General features: G+C 52.2%; 6 protein-coding genes across 6 annotated transcripts; 2 read left to right on the forward strand and 4 right to left on the reverse strand.

Annotated features, from left to right (window-relative positions):
* Positions 1-831: 831 nt before the first annotated feature.
* On the reverse strand, positions 832-5,551 carry ALTATR162_LOCUS7911 (uncharacterized protein; the record flags this gene model as incomplete). The annotated part of the gene is made up of 3 exons (XM_043315539.1): positions 832-1,099; positions 1,146-1,656; positions 1,714-5,551. 3 exons carry the CDS (start codon positions 5,549-5,551, stop codon positions 832-834), a joined length of 4,617 nt encoding a protein of 1,538 aa, XP_043171474.1.
* A 3,202-nt stretch (positions 5,552-8,753) lies between these two features.
* On the reverse strand, positions 8,754-9,246 carry ALTATR162_LOCUS7912 (uncharacterized protein; the record flags this gene model as incomplete). Its single annotated transcript, XM_043315540.1, has 3 exons — positions 8,754-8,816; positions 8,878-9,189; positions 9,244-9,246. 3 exons carry the CDS (start codon positions 9,244-9,246, stop codon positions 8,754-8,756), a joined length of 378 nt encoding a protein of 125 aa, XP_043171475.1.
* A 249-nt stretch (positions 9,247-9,495) lies between these two features.
* Positions 9,496-10,775, forward strand: ALTATR162_LOCUS7913 (uncharacterized protein; the record flags this gene model as incomplete). The annotated part of the gene is made up of 7 exons (XM_043315541.1): positions 9,496-9,606; positions 9,661-9,755; positions 9,809-9,894; positions 9,951-9,962; positions 10,025-10,123; positions 10,197-10,378; positions 10,419-10,775. The coding sequence occupies 7 exons, from the start codon at positions 9,496-9,498 to the stop codon at positions 10,773-10,775; spliced, it is 942 nt and encodes a 313-aa protein (XP_043171476.1).
* Positions 10,776-11,811: 1,036 nt separating this feature from the next.
* ALTATR162_LOCUS7914 (uncharacterized protein) lies at positions 11,812-13,990 on the forward strand (the record flags this gene model as incomplete). The annotated part of the gene is made up of 3 exons (XM_043315542.1): positions 11,812-12,024; positions 12,072-13,401; positions 13,482-13,990. The coding sequence occupies 3 exons, from the start codon at positions 11,812-11,814 to the stop codon at positions 13,988-13,990; spliced, it is 2,052 nt and encodes a 683-aa protein (XP_043171477.1).
* Positions 13,991-16,951: 2,961 nt separating this feature from the next.
* Positions 16,952-19,531, reverse strand: ALTATR162_LOCUS7915 (uncharacterized protein; the record flags this gene model as incomplete). The annotated part of the gene is made up of 3 exons (XM_043315543.1): positions 16,952-18,749; positions 18,864-19,120; positions 19,334-19,531. 3 exons carry the CDS (start codon positions 19,529-19,531, stop codon positions 16,952-16,954), a joined length of 2,253 nt encoding a protein of 750 aa, XP_043171478.1.
* A 1,141-nt stretch (positions 19,532-20,672) lies between these two features.
* Positions 20,673-21,651, reverse strand: ALTATR162_LOCUS7916 (uncharacterized protein; the record flags this gene model as incomplete). Its single annotated transcript, XM_043315544.1, has 3 exons — positions 20,673-21,316; positions 21,375-21,540; positions 21,589-21,651. 3 exons carry the CDS (start codon positions 21,649-21,651, stop codon positions 20,673-20,675), a joined length of 873 nt encoding a protein of 290 aa, XP_043171479.1.
* Between the last annotated feature and the right edge of the window lie 454 nt (positions 21,652-22,105).

The raw sequence follows: 22,105 nt of genomic DNA on the forward strand, positions 1-22,105 counted from the left end.
TGTGTCGCCTGAGCTTGCGACCTGGCTTGCTATCCCTGTGGCGCGACTTTGGGATCTGAGATGGTGTGTCTCAAGCCTTGCGCGTCTCGAACAAGCAAGAAAGCGTGTCGCAACCTCAACTACTGCGAGAATAGCTAGTCAGCCGTCAATCGCGAAGGAGGAAGATGCATCAGTGCGGGAAGCGCATCCAAGCCCAAGCTTAGACGCTAAGACCCCGAACCAACGGATGCCACTCAACGCGATTCCATCACGAATCCCCTCGGCGATAGCCAAACCTTCCGCCGATGAGGTTCTAGACACATCGCGCTATATCTCGCAGAGAAACTCATTTTCCTTCTTCCATTATCACTGTAATCAATTTCATCTCAAGGTAACGAACAAGATGACTTTGAATATTTATGTAAAATTCTTTTCATTTCCCATCTGTAGTGGTCGGCTCTGTTTGCATAACCTCTACCCATGAAGCACGCCAAAGATATAACATAAAGTAACCAGGATATCTCAGCGAAGGTAGAAAACTAAAAACACACAAAATGCGCCACGCTAAAGCCAAGGCCAAGCTGTCGCAGAAATAATGGGAAGGGATGGGGTATGCAAATGAGAAAAGCATGCACAACTCCTCGCGAGTCGATTTTGCTTCCTCGCCCATGCAAAAACGCCTGGTATCGCTGGATATACATACAAGAGCCGAAAAAGGAAGAAGAGCCAAAGTCCGAAGTAGCCAAGGATCCAGTCCGTGGTCCTGAATTAAGAATCCAAAAATTAAACACAAATCTTGGTATACATCCTCATGTATCATTGTTGTCGCCAATTCGACCCGACGGCTTGCGCTCAGTCGAATGCCGTTTCTTCTCGTACCATTAGGGGGTTGGTGTTGTTTTGAGAGTACATTCGTGGATCGTATCGTCCGTCTCCCCGTTGAGGGTTGGGTCCACCTGGGCCTTTGCGTTGGCCCCCCATGCCCATGTTCATCAGAAGCATGCCGCTTTCTCGTTTTCGCTGCCGCTGTTCTCGAGCTCCGCCGGATTGTACGGCTCCGTTCAAGCTACCGTACCCCTCCCCAGAGTTGTATGGTTGATCGTAGGCTGGAGTATCGTAGCTGGGTCGCATTGGAATGAAGCCTGAATCATAGCCACTGTATTGACCTTGTTGTTGCTGCTGCTGCTGCTGCTGCTGCCTGCTGTTGTTGTTGTTGTTGCTGATATTGCTGTGGAGGTTGTGGGGGTGGATAGTTGGGAGCACTGTTTCCTTGATAACTTTGGGGCGGTCGATCCATACGCTGCTGGAAGGTGGTCTCGTTGTACGCAGGCGTTGGGAGATCGGAGAACATCTGCCTCCGTGGAGATCGAATGGCGTCGTCGCCTAGGTGAGAAGTGTTGTTCCGGATCTCATGGATTGGGGAACTTGCTTCATCGAGAGCAGTACCAAAGATGTCGGTGTAGTCAGTCAAGAAGAAAGATATCAATGGAGCTGGAATGTTCAGAGTAGGTGCAAACACTATGCCGACATTTCGCACGGTCATCTTGTTCACCCCGGAGTTGTCCACAATCTCAATTAGGAACGACGCCAGGTGTCGCAACAACTCGAAGTTGGGCCTGGGAAGCTTGTGCACGAGAACGTTGAAGCTCTGGATCTTCTTACTACGTTCGTCCATGTCTAAAACGTGTCAGTACATGGCCCGATTGATCAAGTTCATCCAGAAGAAACACTTACCGAGAACTTTGAGGAAGTCGAGATGCAGTTCCCGAGTTAGAACAGAAGCTGGTAGTTCTCGCAGGTACAGCTTGAGGAGCGATGCCACAGCGTGAACATCATAGTATTGCCCGTCCAGAAGCTTGATATCTCCTTCGTTGTTAAACCGATCACGCAGGCCCTTGATGACAATGTTCGACCCACTAAGCCTGAAGATACCTTCTTCGCTAATCGCCTTCTTTGCTCGAAGGTACTCCAAGCACCTGTAGACGACAGCCGGTAGCGCCACATTGACACCGTCAGGCTGTGTGAATTCCACGGCTTCCATAAGCGGAATGCCGAAGACGCTGCGGCCTGGAGGTAGGCGATGTTCCATGGTTGGCTGCAGAGGGGTACTGACTTGTACCGGTGCAAGATCGGAGGAACCGCCACGACCTCTGAAGCCGAATATGCTGCGTTTCTTGTCCTTGACTGCCGTAGGTCCCCCCATCAGTTTGCTACCCCAACTCTCAGAGTCCTTGATGGGAGTGCCGTTGCTGGGCCCAGAGATAGCAGGATAGTGACCTGAGTTGTCCTGTAGAAAAGATGATTCCTTAGGTGACCCTCGGGAAGGCTTTTCCGTCATCATGTCTCGGTGGTTGGGACCTCGAACAGGGGCTTGGGCTTGAACGGCATCGTCATAACTGAGACCCTGTAAGCGATCTTGCTCTGCCACATCAGGGCTTTCTCTCCGCTGAGAGCGCGTCGAGTCTTGGCTGGCCTGCTGCTTCTGGAGACGTGTAGTAGAGGGGACGTGAATTTCGATTGGCGAGGTTTCATCTGGTATGTCGACATGTTGCAAAAGCGCCTCAACCCAAGCATCTCGCTCTTCATCGTTTTCCGCACACAACACATGACGAACTAAGCTTGTCGAGTCTTTCCGCTTTGGCTCCAAGATGAGGAAGGCGTGTCGATATTGGTTGTCCTCAGAGTCGTCCTTTCGTTGTGGCGATTGGTTTGACTGCTGTTGTGACTGTTTCCCGATTTGTGCGTTTTGCAACTTGATCGTTCCTAAATGCGCACCACCTTCACCCTCAAAGTACCTGAACTCTGAGCCATCCAGGACAAAGAACCGCGCTTTCCAGCCTCCGAAGTTCTTACCACGCTTGGTAAGGTAACCCACCTTGCGCTGCGTCCTCTGAACAGACACTGTTGGACCTGGGGTAGGCTCGGGGGCCAATCTGTCGCCGGCTTGTGCGCCAATGACATCAGTGGATAGGTAATCGCACACAATCAAGGCCGTTCTTTCGTTCATGGGGGTTTCCAGGACAGTATCGAAGTATTCGTTGAGGGCGACCCTTCGAGCATCAATCTTGGCAGGCGCATGACCCCCGAAAAGACCGCGATCTGGAAGTTGTCCCTGGAAGTCGCACAGGGATCTCAGCTGGGAATCTAGAGAGGGCAGCGTAGCGATTGTCTTCTCCACGCGCCAAAGCTGTTTGTTATCAGAGCGAGCGTAAACAGCGAGAATAAAGACAGGGTCCTCCTCTTGTGGTCTTGGGGCTAGCATGCTCATACGGGACGGCCGAAGGCGGGATGAGAAGACCTTCACTTGAATAGAGGGTAGCGCATTGGGAGGCAGCAAGAGTCCAGGGTACTGATCTGAGACGAGTCCTCGATAGACGTGTTCTGCATCAGGAACATCGTTCAAGGTAGGGCTACTCGATGGCGATTCTGGACTAGGTTGCGCACCTGGTACTGTCAAAAGGCCTGTAGACGCTTCTTTGCGGAGCTGATTGGACTGCTGACTCTGATTGACCGGAGGAGATTGATACGACTGAGGTGTATTCGGAGGGAGAGGAACTTGTTGCTGCACTGTCCGCCCAGCTGGTTGATTGGTAGCAGTTGGCGACATGGGCGGTGATGCTATTGACTGCTTGGGGTTCCTCGGTAGTGGTGACCCAAGTGGCCTGTCGGTAGGCCTAGGACTAGAAGGAAGTCCTGGACTCATGAGTGGTGATGCGACACTTCGGTTCGCCATCATAGAACTATCCGAATTTGCAGGACTAAGAAGAGCGTTTAAAGAGTTGGCTGGTGGGTGACGGGGAGAGAGTGGAAGGCCCGATTGCAGCGCATTGAACTGTCGCGGCGAAAGGGGAACCGGGACCGCCTGAGGTTGATCGCTTGCTGGTGTTTCAGAAGGCGTCGCTTGTTTGCTCTTGCTTTCGCTTTTCTTCTTCTTCGACTTGCTCCTAGCTTCCTCGTCTTGCGAATACAGAGCTTCGCGTACCCGATCATCTTCCTCACGGGTCTTTCTCCTTCCCCGCAACTCTACAACAGGTATCTCATCCACTTCCAATGTATCGTCATAATCTGAATCGACATCGTCGCCATGTACGGCTTGGTGGAGATGTGCGCTGGTGGTTATGGGTTTCGAGAGGTTGAGCGGAGCTGGCGGAGCCTTGCGCAGAGGTTGCGGAGTCTTTCTTGGAGGCGATTCAAAGCCGTCGCCGCCAATGACAGGCGTGGCCTGAATCAGAGATATCTGTGGAGGCTGGAGTTGTGAATCGCCTGGAACCAGCGTCACATCGGAGGTATTCTGAGGAGGCGTAGTTGGCTTCGGTGCCTGTTCTGAGTGTTGAGCAGCATCGCTGGGTTGTAGCAATATGGCGTCGAGGCCGAGACCCTTGCTACCAAGGCTAAGGGGTTGCACAGAGTAGTCGGTGGGTGAATTTACTGCTGATGACAGATTTGATGCGGTGGAATGAGATGGCGACGTCGCTAGTTGTGAGTCTGGTATGAGCTGTGGTGCCGGGTGCTCTTGTGTCAAGGGCGATGTCTTGTGCTCTACGGCTTTCGTGTCGCTGAGTTTAGCGAATTCGCCAGTTGGCTCGCTGAGGGCTGGCGACTGGCTCGTCTCGCGTTCCACGACTGAGTCGAAGGTGTCGGACTTCTGTAGTGAACCAGGACCTGGTGGTACCTGTTCAGCGTACTCCTTGAATTTCCTGCGGTAGCGGTCCTTGTCCTTCAATGCGCGCTCCAGGTCTTTCTGCAACCCGATGATCATGGACCGTTGCTTCTCAACCAGCCGCCAGAGTTGCGCGTTGTGACTTGACGTATTTTGCTTCTCCTTCCACAATGCTAGCATCGCAGCCTCTGGTGAGCCTGCTGTGGCTATCAAAGCGGCCATATCTGGGGGGTTCGCGGTGCTCGTATCTTGCGATGGTCGGGGCGCATGGTTGGCAGGAGGGCGGTTCTGGGAGGCAGTCGAGGATAGTGATGATGCTGCTGAGTCTATTGAGGGGTTGCGGACAGGCACCGTCGGTCTCGTCTCAGGTCGGTTCGGCCGCGATGGTGGAGGCATGGTGACAGGTGACGCTGGTGGGGAAATTCCAGCCGAGGACAGCGTGGGCGACGACACCTGCCGGAGTTTTGCATACGCAGACGGCCTCGAAGGCTGCGTGAAGTTTGGGGCAGCGACGTTGGGTGGTGTAGGGGGATGCGCTGGCTTGGTTGGGCGAATGGGCGAGGTGTGATGTTGCTCCTCCGCAAGCAATGCGTCAAGCTTCTCGCGCGGACTACGCGGTTCGTCGAAGCGGGGTGAGTCTTGATAGGACGACTGCTGATATGAGGACCCGTTATTGCCAGTTGGATACAGCGGAGTCGGGACAGGCTTGCGACGTCCTCGGATTTGGTGTTGCTCGTCTGTAGTGGCCGGCACGTTGTGCGAGCGCGTCGAGTCGTCGCGAAGGCTGCGAATACTCTCCGCAAGGGACGGCGAGGATAGAGAGTGGAAAGGTGACGACGGTTGGTGCTGAGGAATACGATGTGCCGTTGGACTTTCCTGAAGCATATGCATGTCTGTATTCGTCGCCGCCATGTTCAAGTCTCAAACGGGCTAGCCGACGACCGGGATATCTGGTCGACAGTATAGCAGATAGTTAGTGGGGATTAGTGTTTCGGTGACGCTCTGAGTGTCTGGTGAAATCAAAGCTGCCACGCTCAGCAGTCTCGTCAGCATCTGGGCGTCCCGCGCAGCTTGAGACAAGTCTCCGTCAGAAGGAGCAGCCGGAACAGAAGAGATTTGGGCTTGTAGACTGGTGGGTTCTCATTCGGCGCCATAACCGCCCTTGTAGGAGCCGGGCCAAATTCAAGCCTGGGACCTGCAGCAGAAGCGAGCCCTGGAGGCCTTTGTCTCCATGATCGCCTCCGCAGGCCCTGATGGCTGTGTCCCCTCACGTTTGAGATATGCCCAAAGCCATTTGCATCCTAGTCGACAACATGCCGGTGTAGGCGCCAAAAGCGTGCTTTGGGCTTCTCATTGGTTTAGACCTGTGGCTTGCTAGCCTTAATAAACTACGAGCTATCATCCACTGACGGTCTTGTGCAGAAACGAGATGTCCGCGTGGTCTGCTGTCGCTGGTGCCCGCAGTCAAGCTGACAGCAGCCTGACAAGGCGAATTTTGCGAAATACCCACCTATTGGCTGAAAAGCAGATGATTTGGCATACGAGTTCTGAGGGTGTATTGATTCGGCGGTCCAGTAATTTGCGATTCATGGTAGACTCGAAGGTGCATTTCCGCCACACATCTGGCCGTCAATTGGGTCCACGGGTCGTAATCATGTCTCTGGCGCACGGATAGCGTTCGAGTTGAAGGGCTGGGTCGCTGCGGCGAGAAGGATTCTCCAGGCCAAATCGAGGCTAGACCCGTCGATCAGCTGTCATTGGCCCAATCTCTCGTGGCTTAATCAGCCGCAAGCCATAAACTTTGAAAGATGAACGATGTCCGTGTGCCATTGTCAGCAAAAGCACTCTGATCATCCGCTTTGCGTTGCGACCGAATATTCGAGTATCTTCACGCTCCTGCTTGAGACGCTTAATGGTATCGTACGATTCCTACCGACCTACGATTACATCTGAAACCCATCCGCCGTCAAGCGAAGTGTGCTGCAGGGAGCCGCTGATAGCTCCACGACTAGCCCTTAACAGTCGACGCATGGTGATCACAAGCTGCACGCCAAAGCCAAGGCTAGATTAACAATATTCCTTCGCAACACTGTATCAGGGGTAACTCGAGTGCAAGAAGCCGAGAAACGTCTTTTGTTTTTCTGTTTCTGAACTAGTACCCGCAGCGTGCCGTGGAGATGAAGTGTGACTGAAGTCTGGAACGAACATCATTACTTGGACAAGTAAAGATGCACGGCATGAGCAGCTCTCTTTCGCGGTCCATCAGCATTACTCCTTCGACGGCATTCACATCAACAACCCATGCAGGGTCAACCTGAGGCAGACGCGACCCCAAAGAGGTGGCGAGCATGATCCGGGACAGCTGTTTCCACGCGCGTTGCGTCAATCTGCAAGCTCTCTCCACGTCCAATTATACTTCGCATATCAAAGTTCCGAAAGGCAAGGCCGAAGTATTGTGATCTTCACCACTGCACTTTCGCAGTTTGCTTTCTTCGGGAAAACAAATCATCCATGTTTAAATTGACACCAATTCCGGGCAGAGACAAACATTGACTTCCCTACCATGCTCACACGTTATTGCAGTAAAAGAATCCTGTCCTCGTTTCCAAAGGTAGTCGCTTCGGCGGTATCAATGCATATACATCCATACGAGAGCTTCCGTCCGGGTTGTGAGCTCCCGTCCGACCGCTTATTACCGCCTAGGCCTACAGTTCCTGCCGTCAAACGTGGAGAAGGATAGATCGGATGGTAGGGGAGTGCCAAGCTGTATGCCAATAACGCCTATCGGAACTCCAAGATTGTGTGCGCCATGAAGCAGATGCTGCTTGGGTATCCTGGCATCGCTAGCCCTCACCCGGCAGGTAAACGTCCATGATAACTCTCAAAACGTTTCGGCTTCCGCCCGCCGCAGTAGGGTATCCATCAGCGTGTAATGCTGCACCCAAAGCCGCCAGCGGCACGAGACGTTCCAGTCGAGCGTAAGCGCAAGTAATCGGTGCTGTTATGGGGAAACCCAAAACACTCGTTATGGGCCTCTAGTTCGATGTTACAAGAAGGATAGGCCTACTGAGCGAGTGCCAAGTCAGTGATTGCCCTGGGTACGGCAAAATGTGTAAATGCGGAAGTAGAGTTTTCAGAGTAGTTCTCAGCAAAACAGTATTCCCAATGTGGAAGTTGGGTTTTGTGAAGCATTCGTTTCTTATTGTTCCATTCCGAGACCAACAGTGCACAGCTGCCATACCAACGCAACGAGACAATATATTGAGCAACCACACAATCTTGTCATAGCTGCACTGAGCTTGGAGTCTACAATCCCTATATCTTCAAGGAGGCCCACGATCTGTACAATTACAGGACAACATGGTTGCCATCTAGATTCTGGCAACCAGATCCGGATGAAGCATCTGCTTTTGGATTCATGGTTCCGGCTTCCATACTTCCGACACGACTAGCCTGATAGTTGCGATCAAACATTCGCTAGTCTAATTCGCAAATTTGTTTCGAGATGAGTAAGGTTGCCAACGTTGTAATCTTCCTCATCGGTGTTGACGGCCTCAAGTAACGTTGCAGCCTACCTAGGTCATCATCAATTTCGATCGAAATGCTAGTCGGCTTCCCGCTTGGGACTATTACTATGCTCCCATATACGCGCGAGAGGATTTCGACGGCGGACAGGATCTGCACAGATACACTGTCTTCGAACGGTACGAGGAAGCTTGTTTTACCAAGTTGCACCTATTACTGAAATGTACCCTGACGGTATACATGCTAAGCTACGTTAAAACTCGAATAGTAAAGCAACAGTAGATATCTCTAGAGGGCAATTTCAATGATAGGTACGACCCATATAAAATAAGCTTCTTCATAGATCGCTCGTTCAACATAGGGGAGACTAGACCAGTCCTATAAGAACATTATTGCCAAATATCATATTTCTGGTGTTGTCGAAAGATATGCTCACCCGTGGGGAAAGATGAAGAGATAGCCACTGATGTCTTTAGTGTTATTGAGTCGTTAATGTGCCATGTATTCCTTCTAAATGCGCATCGTACAGGCCTTCCCATGCCCGCATACTGTACAATATCATACACTCGTATGCATGCTGTCTTCCACCTTACAATCCTACTCTTCCAGTACCACCCCGTTCCATCTTGTTCAACCGTCGCGCAGTCGCAATCTACATCCGTTAGCACACATGCCCAACATAATCGCAGCCTCGCTCCCAGGATAAAACATGCCTGTGTCCTTGTTCTCTGACCCCTCACAGGCAAACCCATAGCATGTCTCCTTCCGCGATATGTGCCCATATCCCTCAATCTCCGAATGTCGTCCTGCACTTGCCGCCGTAAATCGTTCTCAATCTTCATATTCGCCAGCTCAGCCGTCAGGTCCATGACTGTCGCGTTTTTCAAGCTGCCAACTTTCGCCCATGGGTGGATGTAGAATTTCGCCATGATGCGCTGCGAGACTGAGGGTCCGATGCCGAAGAAAGATTCGAGGGATCGCTTTACAAGCGTCGCTTCCGTGAAGCTGAAGCCGTTGATGAACACCTGAAACCATCAGTAAGATACTCTCAAGGAGAACTGGACGATTCAGTAGCGTACCATGGCGGATCAGCGTTCCGACGACGAATTCGCGTGTTGAAGTGTCAATTATCTTGTCTGATCTCGAACTCCAGACTTCCGTTTCCCACTAGTCCCGATAAGTCCTAGTTCGATGGTGCGGGCAATCGCTCTGTACCCAGGTAAAACGCAACGTTTCAACATTCACTCCACCATTGCACTTAAGGCAGGGGGCTTTCCAAACTATTTAACCCTGTGACTTCCCTCGATTGCTTCCCGACACAATCAGGCATCATGGCTACTATCCAGAGAGCTGTCATCTCGCTCCTCTTGATCCTTTCGATCACCTTTGTCTTCTTTGCTCAGAGCACAGAGGCTGCCAAGGGACCGAAGATCACCCACAAGGTGTGTATAGCTTGCAATTGAGGATATATGGATGGCCTTGCTAACTGGACATAGGTGTACTTCGACATCACCCACGGCGATGAAGAGCTAGGCCGCATCACCATCGGTCTTTACGGCAAGACCGTCCCCAAGACCGCCGAGAACTTCCGGTACGACTGCGTATAATCCCACGTGTAGCTTCTGGGTCTAACAAATACGACAGCGCTCTGGCCACTGGCGAGAAGGGTTTCGGGTACGAGGGCTCTACTTTCCACCGCGTTATCAACAACTTCATGATCCAGGGTGGTGGTAAGTACAACTGATAACACACTCTGAAGAGATTCGCAGTACTGACAAAAGACTAGATTTCACAAAGGGTAGGTCCACGACAGCATGAGCCACACGCGATCCACACACTGACGATGTAATACTTGAATAGGTGACGGAACTGGCGGAAAGAGCATTTATGGCGCCAAGTTCCCTGATGAGAACTTCAAGCTCAAGCACACCCGCAAGGGTCTCCTCAGCATGGCCAATAGTGGAAAGGGCGAGTAACTCCCATGTACGAACTGCCTATGAGACAAATACTGACTTGGTATACCGATCTTTAGACACCAACGGGAGTCAGTTCTTCATCACCACCGTCGTCACCAGCTGGCTCGATGGCCGCCACGTCGTTTTCGGAGAGGTCCTCGAGGGCTACGAGGTCGTGGAGAAGATTGAGAATGTAAAGAAGGGACCTGGAGATAAGCCGGTTGAGACTGTCAAGATCGCCAAGAGTGGCGAGTTCGAGGTGCCAGAGGAAGGTATTCACGCGGAACTCTAGACATCAGTATGCATTCTTTGCTATTGAGTCGATCCCTCAGGTTGGAGAGCTGCTGATAGTTGTACCATTTCTTCAAGATTTATACGGACTTGCTGAACCCGCCATTCCTGGCGACGAACTCGATATCACGGCAACTCCGTCCAAGGATGACGTCGTCAACATTGCTGAAGTATCCCAGGCCTCTGCCACCAAGCCCAAGCTTCCTGGTATGGCTGCTGTTACTGGTTCCGCTGATGGTCTGTCCATGGGCCAAAAGCTTTTCTTTATCGGGGCTGTCGTCGCGGTCTGCGTGCTGTTCTTGAAGTCGCGAAACGGTGGGCAAGGTAACATTATGGGTGGGCTTAAGGAGAAAAGCATGGCCTAGATTACGATGAAATGCAGGAACATTCATTTAATAGACTGTGGTTACGATATGTGATGAACATGAACCATCAAGCACGCCATTCAGGAACAACGTTACACACTTCTAAGAACCTCAAGTCCCTCTTTGCCTACCACAACAACACGCAGTAGGAAAATGAGGTATATAGACAATTGGTTAGAAAGCCTACATGGTTCTTAGATTTTCAGTGTTCCTGTATATTGGGCTATTGTAGGCTGTAGAGCTCTCAGGTTTTATCGCTCTGCACCGGCTCAATTCCTTTCTTGTATAGGATGCAAGCATGTCAAGACGCTAGCTAGGGTGAAGAGGACGGCACGTGAGCCGATACGGACTCCTTGTAGTCCCTGCATTACCCACAGACAATGATGTAAAGCGTTCCAGACACCTCGTTGCTAGCAAAAACAAAACGGTGTTCTGTTGAGTCATCTGGAGGCATGGCACAGGCGCACGAACTGGCCTGGAACCTGCGGAAGAGCCAGGCAAAGTCGCCACTACGTTCACCGAGGACATGTCACAGTGCATGTCGCATGAAAAGCAAGCCTGTTGCAGCACACGACAGGATCCATATGTGACGTTCACCGCTCCCCACTCGCCACAGGCTGAGAACTCTGAGAGGGAGCGCTAGCGCCACTCAGGGTCTAGTGCGGAAAGGGTTCTCCGACACGCTTTTTTAACTTACCTGCTGCGTTCTCCCTCTTCCCTAACCACCCACTCTCCAAAACTATCTTGTGTGTATTACACAACCTTACAAGCACATTTCCTGTGAAGTCCTTTCTTTTGGTCTTCACTTCTTTACTTCTCGTTTTCCAGGACAGAGGCGTTCCCTTCTTTCCTGACAGAACGAGTCTCAGGCACCCGCCTGCGAGTTACGAGTTTCGTCACTTAGACTTGCCACTTTTCGTCTGTCGCTCACCGCCGAGCCAGCCGAAGTCAGTATATCTGTAATTTGCGACTTGCACATTACATCTGTCGTACACGCAAACACACCCTCAGCCTACTCGACTCAACCTCGCCCATCATGGCTGACCAACTCGACATGGGTCGTCTCAACATAAACGACTCCCAACACAACAACCAGAACGGCTTCAACGGCGAGCGTTCTGCCTACATCCCCCCTCACCTTCGCGGTCGTCCCCAGGGTGGTCCCGGAGGCCCGGCCCCAATGGACGGCCCGCCTCCTCAGATGAACGGCGGTGGTCTCGGTGGCAGCGCCTGGGGACCAGGAGGGTCAGTCAATACCCAAGACACAAAACAGGAAGGTATGCTAACGGGTGACAGTCAGGGTCCTCCCCCTCAGATGAACGGCGGCGGTGGTGCCGGTGGCTGGGCCAACGCACCCAACTTCACTCCCGCGGCCGCGACGGTCCTCAAGGTGGTGGTGGATGGGGCGGTGCCCCTCGCGGTAACTTCGATCCCAGCGCCTACGGCAAGCCCGGCGGCGGTGGCTCTGGAGGTGCTCGCGGATCTGGTGATGGTGCCTGGAAGGACGGCAAGCACGTTCCCGGCCCGCCCAACCAGCGTCTGGAGCGCGACCTCTTTGGCGTGCCCAACGACCCCTCCAAGCAACACACCGGTATCAACTTCGAGAAGTACGACGATATCCCCGTCGAGGCCTCTGGTCAGGGTGTTCCCGAGCCCGTTACACGTTTCACAAACCCACCTCTCGATGACCACCTGCTGAGCAACATCGAGCTCTCTGGATACAAGGTTCCCACACCCGTACAGAAGTACTCTATTCCCATCGTCATGGGTGGTCGTGATCTCATGGCTTGTGCCCAGACTGGTTCCGGAAAGACTGGTGGTTTCCTCTTCCCCATTCTCGCCCAGGCCTTCCAGAACGGCCCCTCTCCTCCCCCCGCACAGGCTCAGGGTGGCTATGGACGTCAACGCAAGGCCTACCCCACCTCGCTCGTCCTTGCTCCTACCCGTGAGTTGGTCTCCCAAATCTTCGACGAAGCCCGCAAGTTCGCCTACCGCTCTTGGGTCCGCCCTTGTGTCGTCTACGGTGGTGCCGACATTGGCTCCCAGCTTCGCCAGATCGAGCGCGGCTGCGATCTTCTTGTTGCTACCCCCGGCCGTCTTGTCGACTTGATCGAGCGTGGCCGTATCTCCCTCGCTAGCATCAAGTACCTTGTTCTTGACGAGGCTGACCGCATGTTGGACATGGGTTTCGAGCCTCAGATTCGCCGCATCGTTGAGGGTGAGGACATGCCTCCTACCGCTGGCCGCCAGACACTCATGTTCTCGGCCACCTTCCCCCGCGACATTCAGATGCTTGCCCGCGATTTCTTGAAGGACTACATTTTCCTTTCGGTTGGTCGTGTCGGTTCCACTTCTGAGAACATTACCCAGAAGATTGAGTACGTCGAGGACGTTGACAAGCGCTCTGTTCTCCTGGATATCCTCCACACCCACGGTGCTGGTCTTACCTTGATCTTCGTCGAGACCAAGCGTATGGCTGACTCGCTGTCCGACTTCCTCATCAACCAGGGCTTCCCCGCCACCTCCATTCACGGTGACCGCACTCAGCGCGAGCGTGAGAAGGCCCTGGAGATGTTCCGAACTGGACGTTGCCCTATCCTCGTCGCTACTGCTGTAGCTGCCCGAGGTAAGTTTCCCAATACTTTCATCCTTTCAAAAACACATGTATTCTTCAAACCTTGAAATAACCTACTAACTCCTAAAAAGGCTTGGATATCCCGAACGTTACTCATGTGGTCAACTACGACCTGCCTACCGACATTGACGACTACGTTCATCGAATCGGTCGTACTGGACGAGCTGGAAACACTGGTATTGCCACTGCTTTCTTCAACCGCGGCAACCGCGGAGTCGTACGCGACCTCCTTGACCTGTTGAAGGAGGCCAACCAGGAAGTCCCTGGATTCCTCGAGTCCATTGCTCGTGAGGGCTCCGGCTTCGGTGGAGGCCGTGGTGGACGCGGAGGCGGCCGTGGACGTGGTAACGCTGCTACCCGTGACGTTCGTCGCATGGGCGGTGGTGGTGGTGGCTTCGGTGGTGGTGGCCAGTGGGGTGGTGCTCCCCAAGGCGGCTACGGAGGTGGCTACGGCGGCGCTCCCGGCGGTGGCTACGCTCCTCCTGCTCCTGGCGGCTACAGTGGCGGCGGCGGCGGTGGCGGCGGCTTCGGTGGAGGCTACGGCAACCCATCTGGCCCTGGTGGCAACTCTTGGTGGTAAACGTGCATCACACCGCTTCACGATGTAGCCAGCCCGGGACATATTTTCTTCTCTACGATACCCTGGGCCTTCGTGCAGCTGCTACCGATGGCTTGCTTTCGATTTCCTTTATTCTCGGATGTTTTCTGCGAATCTTTCCCGGTTACCGCGGATCGATGCGGAAATCTGGAATCTCATACCCCAACCAGCATATAGACAGCGACTGTTTTTTTTGCGGATCTGCCTGTTTTCGAGCTCTTCTCGCATACGATACCCTTCGACGCACACTTGTCGAGCTCGAACATGGAGGCAGGACCCTCGTCTTTCCCGGAAAGACATGCATTACGAACATTTCACGACTTCGCTCTTTTGCAAGCCTGCTGCTTGGGGAGCTATAGATTCTCGCTTTCCGAGTCGTCCACACGCGGATGACCTCTGAGCATTTTCTTATTTTACGACAAAAGCGATTCCTTTTTCCCGGTCATACCCTTCGGCGACAACGTCTTTCTTGTCGTCCTTGCGTCGCTCAGTCTCTCCACACGCGGAGAGTAGCAGCATGACCCTGTTTCGGACGACAGAAAAGTTTCCTGCATAGATGGCGTTCATGAAGGTCCATCCACGACCCAACCTTTTTACGAAGGAAGATACCCCCGGTTCTTTGTGGTAACCATCATGGTGGCTGTCTTTCCAAGGCCAGCTCGGCAGTGGGATTTAGAAGCTCATTTGGTTTGCATGCACATGTGCGCGGACCTGACCCAATGACTTGGGTGGAAGGAATTTCATAAAAGTATAGTTTCGAGCAGATGATTAGTTATATAGACTAGTATGGGCTGCCAACATGCGCAACCTGTACAATGCATGCGATTTCATACTTGCAAATCTTTTCCACCAAACGCAGTGATGTTAAAGACCACAGCTCTAGGCTAAGTGGTATCGCACGGTCCAGGTGATGTGGTCTGGTTATCTGTAGCTGTTATTCCAGCTCATGTTCTTCATCCACAATATTGCGAATGCACTTAGGCTACGTTCTGGCAACGTGGGACCCAGAGACGATTGTGGCTTCACTAGGTGGTGGCTCTTTCCCAGTCGTCAGCATCCTTACCTGCCATCTAGCTTTGTCGTTCTTACGTTGCGACGCAGGCGCAATCAAGATCATTCCCTCGCGTATCTGCTTCTCTTCTCTTGTCAACATCATCATCTGGGTCACCCCACTCACCGCCCACTCTATTCTTCGCTCAGGTATCCATCCGTTATCTGCATACTCATGATCGTATCCATACCTCTCTACCAGATCGAATAGCGCAGTTCATACGAGCTCCTCATCAGAAGGTCGCCTCGTAATACACAATGTCAGACCGTCTCGCAGGCCACCCCTCACTCCAAAAGACTCGCGGCACTCTTACAACATGGGGTAAATACTGCCGTTCACACTTCATAGATTGGACTGCGGAAGCAAGAGAGGAATTCGAAGCAGACATAAATCGTACTAAGCCGTGGAATACAAGTCTATAGGATTGTCTCAATCCATTGCCACTGTGTAAGTCCTTCTCATAGGTCGATGTCAGGGCGGGACTGGTGAGAAGGTAAACTGACGTGTATTGTAGGCATCGTCACTTTCTTTTGTCCCTGTGTCACTTGCGGAAAGACATGGCATCGTCTTCACTACAATGGCGATATGAGTGGTTATGAGATTGTCAACGTACCGGTACGTATCTTCTCCTCTAATACACCTATATCCTACATTCGATCCTAGCTCAACCCGCCTCATCATTCTCTTCTCCATGACTAACAAGACGCAACCACAGTGCCTAGCCTATGGCTACTCAATCTTCTGCTGCACCCCGCTCGCCCACCAATTTCTCGTCTGTATCCCAAACGCATGGCAAACATTCCGCATCCGCAGAATAGGCGATCTCGGCGGGACTTGCGCCGCAGACTGTACGAAGACATGGTTGTGCCCTTGCTGCTCGTTGATTCAGAACGAGAAGGAATCGAAACTGCTGATTGAAGGGCATAGGACAGGGTTTGGGGGTGGTGATGGCGCTGGGGCTGGGGTTGAGGGTGTTGTTGTACAGCAACCGAGTGGAGGTTTGGGTGAGGAGATGGTCATGCCCTGGCCACACAAGAAGAAGGTGCCCCATGCCCAGTCGCTGAATTGCCAGCGATCATGGAAAGTGTTGACGAGCGGCCGGACGGATCTGAGGCAGAAGCTCAGTCGGAAGATATAGAGGGCCCACTGAAGCGCACTTACACACCGATGGAACCGCCGCTTCAAGCACTACTCCCGAACCGATTGTGCCGGACGAGACTTTCAGCAACCAGACTTCCACTTCGCCTTTGATGGTCTGCCCAGTAGCAACGACAACCATATTCGGAAAATCTGTACCACACCAAGTTCCCACAGAATCGATTACGACTCCAGAATACTTCGAAATAGCTCCTGCGCAGGAAATCCTTTCCTACGCCCCTCACCACCCGGATAGGACGAGGATCTATTCGAACTCAGATACGACTAGCCAGCGTACTCGTCGTAACAGCGAGAGAGTGGTTCCAAATAATTTGGATTGCTTCGTGCCGTATATGAGATTCCTGGAGTAAAACTACCTTGAACGAGTGTGAATTCATAGAGAATTGGATTACTGGGTTATTGAAAGAGATGGATTGTGGATCCTATTTTAATTCTTGTCCTAGTACTTCTTCTCCTGGTTTGGTAATCCTGATCGACGCGTTTCTTGGCTGGGGGATTATCGATAATCCTATATTAATGTCAGAATTCGTTTTCCCTTTTTGAACACTCGTTGTGCTATCTCGAAGTCCTTTGTTTACTATTGTGACGAGCATTACTTGGCAAAGGAGGCGGAGAATAATTCTTCATCATGATATCATAATTCATTAGACATATAACGCATACGGCCGATATAGCGATTAGCAATCGGTATTCTCGCATGCGTTTGGAAACTAACAACATAAACTTTGTACATCTTACAGTCCACTCAGCCCATCCAGCAACGCCGTCAATCCACCAACACCCAACAACGCACCCGCCGCTGCCTTCCTCCCAGTGTAACTCTTCTTCCCATACTTATCCCTTTCCCTCTCCCTTTCCCGTTCTTTCTCGTAAATTCTGCTCCTCGACTTCGACCTACGTCGTCTGGGTCGCTCGAGTTCAGATTCAGAAGTCGTAATATCGTCATCGTACCGTCGATTGCTTGGGTTCATGTATGATTGGCGGAGAGGTGAAGCTTGTATGTGATAGTTTTGGTTTTGGAATTGCGGATGTGGGGGTAAGGGTGTGTTCGCGAAAGGGGCGTTTGGAGGTGGTGGGTAGTATGATGGTGCAGCTGCTGCGTTCATGGGCTGCGATGGATAGCCGTTGGCTTGGGGTGGGTACTGTGGTAGTCGTGGAGACTGAGGGAACTGTGGTTGCTGAGGTATGTATTGACTGGGTACTGGTATTTGGAGGTTCGGAGTGCGGGTCTGAATATTTGATTGCGGTGGTGGTGGAACGAGACCGGGTCCAGGCATTGATAGCGAGCGATCTAGCGGTGGTGGCCCAGGTGGCGGCGCAAAGTGCATTGAGCTGTTCGCGCGGTCAAGCGGGGGATGTGTGTTCCGCGGTACTGGTGTTCGATCGCGATCGAATGTGCTTCCTTTCAAGATACTAGGTGGTGGTGGAGGACGATTGAAAGATGATCTCCTGACTTGTGGCTGTTGAGGCGGAGTCGATGGTGCTGTCTTCCGGTAAATATCAACAGTCCTTTCGACAAGATGCTTGACCTGGTTGAATTGTAATGGCCGCTCGATGCAGAAGCATGTCTCGCCTCTTGTCCTCCTGCTATCCTTTCGCTCCTTTTGGTATTGCGTAAATCTGAAACCCGCCTCTCTGATTGCTTCCTTGCACACCCAGCTTGCCATGATCTCGGTCCAGCTGCTACGTTCCAGATAGGCCAGAGAATACGCTTGATCAGTGTTTGAGCTGACCTGTTTGGCATCAATGAAACGCCAGTAGTATTTGCGCGTACATAACTTCCACGGTATACCTAGATCGACCTCGCTGTCTTCCTCCTTCGCTTCTACCGCGGCGGCTGCCTCGACTGGCAGACTCCCCATACTTGATCGGGGTGAGGTAGATATGTACTGTTCGTTGGCGGCTGGTGGCATGCTCGTTCGCGATGTGTGAGGTGTAGAAACAGGTGTTGGCGGTGCATTTGGACCATACTGCTTCTCCTGTGGTGGACTGGGCGTATCGTTGACTTCAGTAAATAGCGGCTGTATGCTTCCCAGCCCATCAGTTCGCCGAGTACCATCGCCTGACAGCTTCGATCTGCGACTCTCTTCTTCACTATCAGATTCAACAGTAGCTTGTTGGTTTTCCCATCTCTGCCTTTGCATCTCGCGTTCTTCGTCCTGTAAGCGACGCTCAAATAGAGGCAGACTTGTCCATTGTTGCAGCAAGCGCTCCGTACGTGAAGCTGATATGCTCAAAACTGCAGGTAATCCATTCGCTTCGCTGTATACCGATGTGTCGAGGCTTGTCAAATCCTCATCCTGATATGAACGGAGACTAGATGGCCTAGGAATCTCGCCACGCTCTGTGATCACTAAGCTCTGAGAGCTGTCTGCCTCCATCAACAGGCGCGCGTCAGATCGTGGCAAGTGTTCGTAAAGATTTGATGCTGACAAAATTGACAGTTGCTGTTGAATGATGAGTGTCTCTAGTTGAACTTTTTCGTTGTCAACGAGTTTGGCGGCTTGCTGTGGAGATACCGTGGGACGTAGTCTACAACACTGTCAGCGTACTAATCCATATCATAGTCTACGTTGAGAGAATTGTAGAGCCATATCAATGTGGCGCGATCGAAAGCTGGGTGCCTTGCAAGGCCATGAAACTTACTTTGACCACATTATAGTCTGCGCTGCATATAGAGTTTGAAGCAGGACAGACAGTGTCATGCTCAATGCTTCCAGGTGAGCTGAAAGATAATCTAAGCTTGCTTTGGTCGAAGGATGTAACTGCGAACGGCTATTCTGAGTAGAAGGGGGATCGTCTCTTCGATCATGGTGCTTTTCGTCTTCGGTTGGTATAGTCGATTCGAAGCTGGCAAGTAATGTTTGAGCTTGATCAATGACATCGTCCAGAGTATCGATGGCCTAAACCCATGGTCAGCAAGAGGTTTCATAACTATCAAGAAAAGTATTAAGGTATGTTTCAGCTCTTCTCTCGTAACTCCAAATCCCTCAGTCACACAAAGCAAGTACGCAATATCTCGCAATCTTCCTCTTGCGAATCCCACCCACGACTCGAATCATTGTGTAATCTGTAACATTCTCTGATTGCATCATGGTTCGAAAAAATTCACGTACCTCAGGTGATGGTAAGCGATCATCCTCCTTGATGATGGTCCCAAGTTGCTTCAGTATGGCGGCAAATTCATTTATCTTATTCGCAACGCCAACTAGGTCTTTCGCAGCCGCAGGCGACTCAGCAGCAATGCCGTAGAACTTCAGTGCAAGAGCCGAACTCCTCGAAACCACCGGTAGTATATCTGCAAGCACCGCCATCTCTTTCTCCTAGTGGATTCAATTCCTAGATGGAAAAAAAGTGGCGAAATGAGCGGTGTGGAGAAATGGAGTCTTGGGGAAGAAGCACCCGAATCGAACAAAGTCGAAATCCTTCGGTATGTGTTCCCAACTAACTAACCCTAGAGTCGTGTGAGGTCATAGTGTAGGAATTAATGCAGGGCCCTCGTTGACCGACGACTAAATCCGGTGGAAATCACGGCTTGGTGATTGGTCAAGACGCACGGCTGAAGGTAGGCGAGCACGCGAACTGTTCAACTCATTCAGAGGTAGCCACAGGGCTGGGCAAAAATCAGTGCACTATAAGCATGTAAGGCGGAGGCTGTGCGCTCTCGTCAATGTTTCCGATAGATGCATCTGTGTCTGCATAGGACCTCGAGGGATTCCGCCCGCATTTGAAACTTGACGACTTAATGCTTTTTCTCACCCAGCATATGTGTCCAGTCATTTTGGCCCGAAGTATCCGCGGACAGAACCTTGGAGTGTTGCGCGTCAACAGTTGACTAGAGGCGCGCCAATGGTGTGGCACAGGATGACGCCGGCTATACGGGATCGAGTTGACCACCTGATGACTTTTTGAGGCTCAAGCTGAGGAGAGAAGACAAGCGCATTCGTGAAACTGTGTTCCGGATCTGCCTTGAGAGCCTGGCATCTGGTGGTGTGAGATGGAGCATCCGGTGAAGACTTGAAGACGTGGCTGTTGATCAGACGGCTTAGGCTTCTGATGGTGATGTGCTACAGGTCGGTGCATGTACACGCCGTATTTGATACGACTCGCAGCGCGGGGAGCAAGGTCTAAACAGCATTCAAGATACTTTGCAGCTGCAGCGATATCTGAAGGAGTTTTGGATGGTGGTGATCAGTTTGAGATGAATGCAAGTGTTGGAATGCGTTCGCCAAGCAAATGCACCGACAACTTTGGGGCAGCGACCACCCGCACAGATAAGACACATGCATTCTGAATCGACGAATTCAGCGAGAAGCAGTCATCGTGTGTTGCTATGTGGCACTAAATCCTTGTAGAATACATGTCCAACACCGGCCATGCAAAGATGCCCTCATGTCGTTTCGAGATGTCTTATACACATATGTCTACATGCAATATACAGGCCCCAGTCATATCCTAGTTGAAAAAGCTTCCATTCTGACGTGGTGACAGCGTTGCGTTCTGCCCCACAAAGTCCCAGTCAATCTTGTTCCACCACTTGTCGAGGAAAGCCCTCTTCCCCCGGACACCGTAGTCCTGTAGCCAGACATGCTCCCATGTGTTTACGCACAGTAGTGGTACTACATCGATGCCACCCAGCGGCTTCTTGGCCCTCTGGTCTTGCTGCGCCGCCGCCCCAAACGACCCAACCTTGTTCACTGCCTGGTACGAATCGACGTTGTGTGTGTTGAGATCGTGCGATTGCCGCCTGTAGTGAGCGCCCGACAGCGGTGATCCGGCGAGATATGTGGGCAGAATGCGCAGGCTTCCGAAGCTAGTGTCGTTGGTTTGCACGAGCCAGACAAAGCCGGGGCCAAACATGGACTCAGCCGTGGCGAGGAATGTGTCGCGCAGTGTTTCCATGGACGAAAAGTCCCGGTTGATCTGCTTCTGGAGGTCGGTGGATGGCCGCGATTGCACGTCTGGGTTGGTGTTGATGCCGCGGAAGAAGAAGTGGTTGTTGAAGGCCATGCTAGCGATGTTGAAGGCATAGGCTTTCATCGGGTCGCGGGCGAAATCTACAACGAGGGCCTTTGCTTCCTGGTTCTCGAAGGGTGTACCTGCAAGAGCGACATCAGCCTCTGGGACAGTCTTCCTTTTCAATCCCACCTATCGTACCGGCTGTCGACGCATTTAGCTCGTCAATAATGTGCCCTTGGTATTCGGTATACGCAGTATTGAAGCCCTTTGGTGAGAGCAGGCCGGGAACACCGTTCTGCTCTACCTGGGCATGGTTGTCCAGCGGGGGGATCGTGTAGATGCTGCGGGCGGGTGATGGTATTCTCTATCCCACGTCAGTTCACCCACGACGCATCTCCACAGCCCAACATACCCTCCAAGCCCCGGCCGCAGACTGAATGGCACCCGGCCGGCGGGCCAGACACCGTGTAATCATCATATGTGTGGTAGAATTCGGGCGAGCGATCGAATTGTCGTCGGCAAGTCGTTTCTCCAAGCTCATCTTTTTCCCGAGCCTCGAATCATCGCGCTAAAACCCCCCACCCAATCACGACGCGTCCTCGCCATCGCAGCCCAGGTGGGCAAAACTCGCCAAACTCCAAGCGCCTGCGTCACACGTTTCATCCACTCGACTGCTCGTCAACGCATAGCCACACAAACAAGACAGTCACCTGCCACTGCGACCGTGCTAGCTAAACCCTACACCCGCCATACAATGCCTATTGTCCACTCGGCGCGAAGCAGAGCTCTATTCTCAGAACTTAGCCGACGACATGGGTGGACACGATAGAGCCCAAATTTTCCCATCTCGCGGTGAGGAACGTCACTCGTGTCTAGTTCTTTGGTAGTAAATATACCCATGGTAAGGCGTGTCTTTGTCTATCCCATTG

This window comes from Alternaria atra, assembly GCF_907166805.1.
Source record: "Alternaria atra isolate CS162 genome assembly, contig: 28, whole genome shotgun sequence".
NCBI lineage: Eukaryota > Fungi > Ascomycota > Dothideomycetes > Pleosporales > Pleosporaceae > Alternaria > Alternaria atra.